We start from the raw sequence: 7,862 nt of genomic DNA on the forward strand, positions 1-7,862 counted from the left end.
GTTCGGCGCTCGGAGTCTCACCTAGAAGATAGCTTCGGAATCGTATGCAGCAGTTGCTGAGCTGTTATGCGAGAGTGTGCAAAAGATTTTTGTGGGTCACTGGTAAGCAAGTGGTCAGCTTTAACCTACAGAAGAGCCTAGGATATCACTCACGGGAAGCACCGTCTAGAAGAACCCAGTGCTCGATCACCAGCGATCAAAGGGCGTTTGGTTGGGAGTTGGAGGAAGCTTGGCTCACATTCGTTCAGGCTGTTTTTTAAGGTACATCCCACGCGTCATCCTCGTGTTCACTTCACAGCTTATTGATGTGTAGATCAAGTGCATCAGCGCACAGGTCTGCGCCCGGTACTATGCCTATCTTCCTATACGTAAGGACTACGCTCAGGTTGATGGTACGGCACTTCCTCCCCGCTCCACATATTTTCTTCTATCCTATGTTTGAACTTGATGACGTCAACATTTCAGGTTATATGCAGGCAGTGCAACACGCCAATAGTCTTGGCCCCTAGGACGGAGTTGTTGTTCACCAAGGAAGTACTTCATGGTGAGTGTCACTGCTTCGCAAATACCACCTCAGAACGAAGTCACTTCACTATATTGCGAAGGTCGACAGTTCGTTGTATTACAGCTGCTTCATTTTCACCTCCCAGTGCGTAAATTCTGACCCTCCTTCTATCCCGAAGGTTAACATATCGTGACCTTAATTCAGCTGTGATTGCATATAGACCCGCTGCAACTTCACTATGACGTTGACATCTAGAATGAATCAATAAGGTGACCTACGAGATGCCTTTGATTTCGTTTGTGGTTTGTGGTATGTACATTGCCTCCCGGTCACACATAGAAGAGCTTAACCATGATTATATATTGCTACAATGATACACGACAGTTGAACAAAAGTCGGTCGTCGGAAGTGGGTCATCTTGAGTTCAAGCATCATTCCAGCGGTGGACTCCCTCGACTTGCACCTGGCTCACGATCACGATAGCTGCTGAACCAACCCCAACCCCCTTAAAGAACATGGATTGCGTACCTGTCTCGTGTGCAGTGCGCTGACAAACGCTATTTAGTAGCGCCGGACGCTCAGGTCTCAACGATGTCATTCTACCATTATCTAGTCCGCAAGATCTCTTTTGACTGGGTACACTGATAGATAAGCGATCACGCCAATAGTACACTTTAGTGAGATCTAATGCGAGATGGAGGGTTAATGGAGGTGCGCGAGCTTGATCAAGGGTGGTCCCCCGAATGCCTTATCTATATCCATTGATGCCAACTCTCTACCCTGGATAGGTGCTTATGGACATCCGCTATCGAATCCAGTGGGCTTCTGGGGCATACTGCACAATCGAAGTTGAAAAAAATCCGATTGAATCTGTCTGCTGCTCACCTAGAAAGGAACTTCGCTTTCTGGTACATGGTTACAATGAACTTAACTGTCGTTTCAATCAACATGTACGGGTAAGCAGCCGGTTGACTGGTCAGCTGCCAGATTTGCCCCGACACGTGTGCCCTTATCAATTTGTCATGGCCTCACTTAAAAGCAGAACCGAGCACATCCTATTGGCATCAGTGATTTCCCGAGTCGCTATGCTCCTTCGTCCGTTCATGTCAGAGCGTCCCACTGACTTATTCCACGGCCTATGACACACGACTCAACTTGCGAGTGTCACACAATATACAACACTCTCCCCCAAGGAGGATAGTTCTTAATCCACTCAGTTAAAGCCATCGAACACAAGATGCTCATATCACATTTTGGTCAGTGGAATAATCGCTCTTCGGACCGTGCAGTTCTAACACATGATGCATCCCGTGCCATTCCACGAGATCCCGTTCTCGTAGAACACTCCAGATAGAAAATATCAGTGACGCAATGCTCCTTCTCCTACTTTTCACCATCTTCAGGAGCGCTCGAGGTTTCCATGGCCATCCTGTGGCTGCCAAATTGGCACGCTGCATCTAACGTATGTGCGAGGAGAACTTGCATTGTAATTGCAAACCAGTAGCACTGGTATTCAACCATTGTTGCTGGTTCGCTGATACAGTGCGGAGACTCAGATAAAATTCTGATGATACCTTTCCCGGCAGGTGAAGAATCATGTGGAGACTACAATGTATGCTTTCGTCGCACTGTGATCTCGGTAGGACAGTCAGACAAGAGTCACGATTTCTGCCATTATGTGGCTTCGTGATGGGTCATGATTCGCTTCTACCTCTCCAGTGAAACGGTTAAGGAGCAGTCATGAAGCTGAATAAGGTCACTATTCTGTGGGATCATACGGGAAGTAACGAACCCATTCAATATTGTTTTTTTCCCTTTAACATTGACAGTACCTGTCCTTGTAGCTTTAAAGGTGCGTTACGATATTATTTCGTAGAAACAACGATGTTGCAGGTCATATTGCAACGCTAGCTCGTGACTAGTCGCACTCCTGATGCAGGAGGGTAGTCTCTAGTAGGCAAATGTTGAAAACATGAAGACAGTGGTTCCTTCCTTCTAACTCTGACTGAACACATGCATATTCGTTCCTCCCGAGATGATCTTTGATTGTTTGAGGTGTCTCGCATGACTGCCGTCCTGGTGTATAATGCGTGGTGTGATCAGGGTGAAGGCATTATCTTTGGAAAAGAATAAATATATTCAAATTCAATACACTGGTTGGGGTATCCAAGGAATGCTGATGACGTGACTGGTACACGAGACGTCTCTCGTGCAGCACCAGGACTTTCAGCCAGGACACCTTTCTTGCCACCGTTTGTCGGAAGGACAATCGGGTTGTGAAAAGTGAATGTTTCTGTCTAACTGGACGGCGTTAACGAACTAGCAAATGACCTCGATAAGTATTGATAAAAGAACTAGATACATTTATGAGATAGTACTGCATTAATGACCATTGGCGTGTGGGGGAGATGCACAACAAAGAAAAAGTACGAAGCTGACCCGCAATGGAAGGGGTCGTGACTGCACGTTTGGAGAATCTGCTGGGGTAGGACTAGTCGCAGGAGCAGGAGCAGGAGCAGGAGCAGGAGCAGGAGCAGGAGCAGGAGCAGGAGCAGGAGGTGCCACGGACGTCGAGGCGGCAGTAGACTGAGTCTGCGATGATGATGCCTGGGGCTGAGCTGGGCCTTGTGGTTGATATTGCTGTTGTTGTGTTGGTTTCGTGTTGCCATTGGTGTGCTGAGGAGACGCACAGCAAAGGAAAAGCACGACATGAACCCACCATGGGATGGGTCGTGACTGTGAAGGTGTAGTACCATTAGACTGAATGTGTGGATGAGGTCGCGGCCGCGGAGCAACATACAATGCCTGTATGGAGATAATCAGACGCCAGATATTGACACACTGGAAAAAGGTATACCTGCCTGTCCCGCACTGCAGCCACTTCGACAACATGGGGATGCCTTTGGTACTGCGAGAGTTCAATTTCTTCATTGGTATGGGGTGTTGAAGGCGGAAGAGTGAGGACAGACGATCGATGAGTGCATCTGGACGTAAACCCGAAGGGGTTGTGGGGTGATATGAGGGTTCTTCGTCGGCGTTAAGTCGAATGCGGGGCAAAAGTGAGGACAGGCGAGCGAGGACTGCATGTAGATCTACCCGCGAAGGCGTGGAGGGTTGCTGAAGTTCATCTGCTGCATCATTTTCGGGTGGGGAGCGGTGGATGAGCGAGGACAGGCGAGCGAAAAGCACACGGAGATGTAACCCCGAAGGCATTGAGGGTTGCGGAAGTTCTGTCGCTTCAGGTCGAAAGCGACGAAAGAGCAAGGAAAGGCGAGCGAGGAGTGCACTTGCAGAGGAATGAGGGTGAGTACCACCTGATGGGGAGGGCTGAGAGTACAGAGATCAGGAAATGAATTATTTAATAGATGATCACACACATCATCGGCTTCCATGCTGTCGAAAAACCTTGGTGAAAGTTCATCAACACCGCCGAACTCGTCGTGACATCGCGTAGCGCCAGCCTGGAATATTGATGTTATAATAACTGAGAAGGATCAGAAATACTTCACGTACTTCCAAAAACGACTTGTCACTGAGCGAAGAACGGGGGGTGCGCTCTGTTCCTGGATCACCTTGAGATGCTTCCTGTTCGAGTAGACAATGTCAGTGAGTGAGTGAGTGAGTGAGTGAGTGAGTTTTATGTGTTTATGCTCACAATATTGGTATTAATGGGCAGTTGGTCTTCAAGGCCAGCTTCTTTGAGGATGGCGTGAATGTCCCATGTGTACGCGTTTTTGTTTTGGCAACCAGTGACTAAAACTTTTCCATCAGCAGAAAGGGCTGCGCAGCGCACGAAACGATTGTGCTTGAGAGGTGGTCCGACTGGGAAGTTCGTGTCGAGGTTTCCATAGACGCGTTGTGTTATCGAGCGATGCACTTGCAAGGAGGCGTTCATTCTGAGACAAGGAGATGGCGTAGACCCAGTGTCTGTGGCCAGGCTCAAGGATGGCGATCTCCTCCCAAGTGGCTGTGTCGAATATCCTAATCTGGAGTGAACCGGAGATAAGTTTCTTTCCGTCCGATGTCCATGCTAAGCTGCAAACTTGAATCTTATGGTGTTTGAGCGTCTTGAACAGTTTGCCTGTCTTTGCATCCCAAATTTTGACTGCATCCTCGTCGCGTCCGCCCGTCGCAGTGTTTGTCGCATTTGGCGAGCATACCACCGCGTTCACCCACAAGTGCCCAGTTTTGATTGTCAGGACAGTTTTGCCGCTGTTGACATCCCAGACTCTTGCCGTCCCATCCCAAGATCCGCTCAACACTTGATTACCGTCTGCACTCCAGGACAATGCACCTACAACATGGGTGTGTCCTGTCCATTTGGCAATAGCCTTCCTCGTCTCGACGTTCCATAAACTCACTTTCCCATTGTTGCTTCCAGTTGCAACTGTCTTGGCCGTTGGGAGACAATGCTACGGACCACACTCCCCCATTATTCTCATCTCGCCAATCCTCACCTATCTGTACACCGCTCTCTAGGTCCCATAGTCGGAGTGAACCGTCAGTTGAACATGTGATGATCTGTTGTCCGCCAGGCAGGTGCACAACACCGTTTACCCATCTGGTATGACCTCGCATCGTATGACGTGGTGTAATCGCTGGCGTCTCACTGGTAGGGGAAGACATGGTCAGCGCTGGGGTTCTAAGTACTGCAGATCGGGGAATGTGTATACGAGGGAGGTCTTCCGGGATTTTGGAATCAGACCAGGCCATCCTCCAACGGGGAATATTGCTGTTGAGTCCAGACTCCAGAGGCGTGATTTCTTTCACTTTAGCGCTTGTCAGAAGCATGCAAGTCATTGTTCATGAGATAGCTGACTTACAGGAATCCAGTCTTCGCTTAGAATACAACTTCGGGGCTGTGTATGCGGGAGTCGTTGCGCCGTTGTTCGAGAATGCACAAGAGGTTCTTGCAGGTCACTGGTAAGCATGTGGTCAGTTTAACCTGCAGAAGAGCCTAGAGCATCACTCACGAGAAGCACTGTCTAGACGAACTCAGTGCTCAATCACCAGTGTTCAGGGGGCGTTTTTTTGGTTGGGAGTTGAGGAATCTGAACAATTGTCTGTATGCTGTCTTTTGAGGTGTATTCCGTCTTTTATCCTGTGTGTGCTTCACAGCTTAAATGCTGTGCATATGAAGCGCTCAGGTCAGTGCAGTTCTGATGACACTCTGGGTGTACTCTGTTCATTTGGCGATGACCTTTCCCGTCTCGACATGTCACAACCTCACTTTCCCATCTTCACTTCCGCTTGCAACAGTGTTGTCGTCTAGAGACAATGATATGATAGACACCCCCTGCGCTATTTTCCTCGTCCTTCGCCCATCGGTGTACCACTCTCCAGGTCCCATAGTCAGATTGCGCTATCATACGAACATGCGATGATGCGTCATCTGCCGGGCAGATGGACAACACCTTTTGTGCGGCCAGTTTGGCCCCGCATCATCTAGCGGGGCGTGCCACTAATATGTAGACCTCTAGTCAAACTCATCTTCGATGATCTGCGCACCTAAAACGGCCGGCGGGAACGGCGGACCAACGGGGGTAACACCCACGCTGGGGCATCTGCGAGATCAGAGATGTAAACGGGGCAGGGGCCCTTGTAGACTAGACAGTATTGTCCGACATAGGGTATATTACCCCAATGGACAGAAATTGGAATCAAAAAAAAAAATGTAGACCTCTTCCTCACCATTAAGTGAGTTTGAACTTCGGCCGCCGAGTTACCAATTGAATGCTGCGATATTCGGAAGACATGATCTTTATCACCACTTCTAATCAGCCCTGCATACATAGGCAATGCCCTTCTATATAATGCTAGACTCAAGCAATCACAACGTACTATCTTCGTCGCGGGTGGCAGCGAACCTGGGCTTGATGTATGAAGACTAGTGATAGCAAAAGTCAGTGCAAGAATATTACAACGCTGAATATTGGACCCTGTGGACTTGTCCTAGTGGTGGAGACTGCAACATCCAGGACAAGTCACAGGGTTCAGCATTACGATAGAGATCCTCGCAGTTATGAGAAACGAAATTGGAATGGCCCTTCACTAGTCAACGAATCTTGCAAGACTTGGCAAGACTTGCCCCACAAGACAGTCACAATAAAAGCCGGGACTGTCGCATAAGCCAAGGCAGAAGCTTCGAGTTCGTTATGATTACGCACCGGGATCAGATATCGGAGACTTATGATACTCATGAGTCGTATGTTTGAGGGTGATGCACTGATGACTGACCAGTTCACAACAGAATGCCTGGTCTTGCGTGTACACTGTATTTGACGACAACGATCCAGATGGTCTTCTCGCGCTCCTGAACGATGCTCGTGTTATGCGAGGGGCGAGTCACGCGCTGCAAAACACATCACCCCCGCGACTGACGAATACAAATGATCCTCTAAAACTCTCGCAGAGAACTCGGTTCATCATGGTCTTTAAAGGAAACTGTAAAACTCGTGTGCAATTGATGCATCGATGGTTCCAAAGTCTTTAGGGGTGGGTCATGAGAGGGATGAATGTCAAGGTGTGTTCCGATAGAAAAAATTCCTGTTATTCGGCTAGTTTCGAACCTGCGCAGGCTGAGAGAAAACAGATTTTGATTCTGTTGTGGTGACTACTTGGCTAACACGAGTCTATGAGGAAACCATCCATGAGTGAATTTCAAGGTGTGTTGCGATAGAAAAAACCTTGTCATCAGCAGGTTTCAAACCCCCGCAGTCCAAGAGAAACAGATTTCGATTCTGTTGCGGTAGCTCACTTGGCTAAGACTAGTCCAGATGAGCCTCTGATGGTGTCACCCACGAGTGAATGTCAAGGTGTGTTGCGATAGAAAAAACTTGTCGTCGGCAGGTTTCAAACCTGCGCAGTCCAGGGGAAACAGATTTTGATTCTGTTGTGGTGACCACTTGGCTAATATCAGTTAACATGAGCCTCTGGGGAATCCATCCATCAGTGAATGTCAAAGTGTGTTGCAATAGAAAAAACCTTGCTATCGGCAGGTTTCAAACCTGCGCAGTCCAAGAGCAACAGATTTCGATTCCGTTGGGGTAACCATTTTGGCCAAGATGCTTCCCAAGAGTTCCCAAGTTGAGATGAACCTCCGAAGAAGTTGCCCAAGGTGTAATAAGAGCGAAAATTGTTTGTCTTTGTCGGCAGGTTTCGAATCTGCACCACCCGAGATAGCATATTTCTGATCTGTTCTGATGCTGGTCGGTGACCCTGAAGGATCCATCGATGAGTGAATGTTGAAGGCGTAATAAAAGGAAAAACATGGTCAAGCAGGTTTCGAACCTGCCACAAATTTCTGTCACGTAATGCTTACCACTTGACTAAGACCGGTCAACGAAGAACTTCCGTC

The 7,862-nt window shown here is 48.4% G+C and overlaps 1 protein-coding gene across 1 annotated transcript; it reads right to left on the reverse strand.

The window, feature by feature from the left end:
* Positions 1-3,040: 3,040 nt before the first annotated feature.
* Positions 3,041-3,832, reverse strand: DFJ58DRAFT_749343 (uncharacterized protein; the record flags this gene model as incomplete). Its single annotated transcript, XM_041387650.1, has 2 exons — positions 3,363-3,832; positions 3,041-3,310 (listed from the first exon to the last, which is right to left on the reverse strand). Coding segments are annotated over exons 1-2 (624 nt in total), but the record flags the coding sequence as incomplete, so codon positions are not given.
* Positions 3,833-7,862: the final 4,030 nt, after the last annotated feature.

Source organism: Suillus subalutaceus, assembly GCF_016647625.1.
Source record: "Suillus subalutaceus strain FC151 chromosome Unknown DFJ58scaffold_164, whole genome shotgun sequence".
NCBI classification, from domain to species: Eukaryota; Fungi; Basidiomycota; class Agaricomycetes; order Boletales; family Suillaceae; genus Suillus; species Suillus subalutaceus.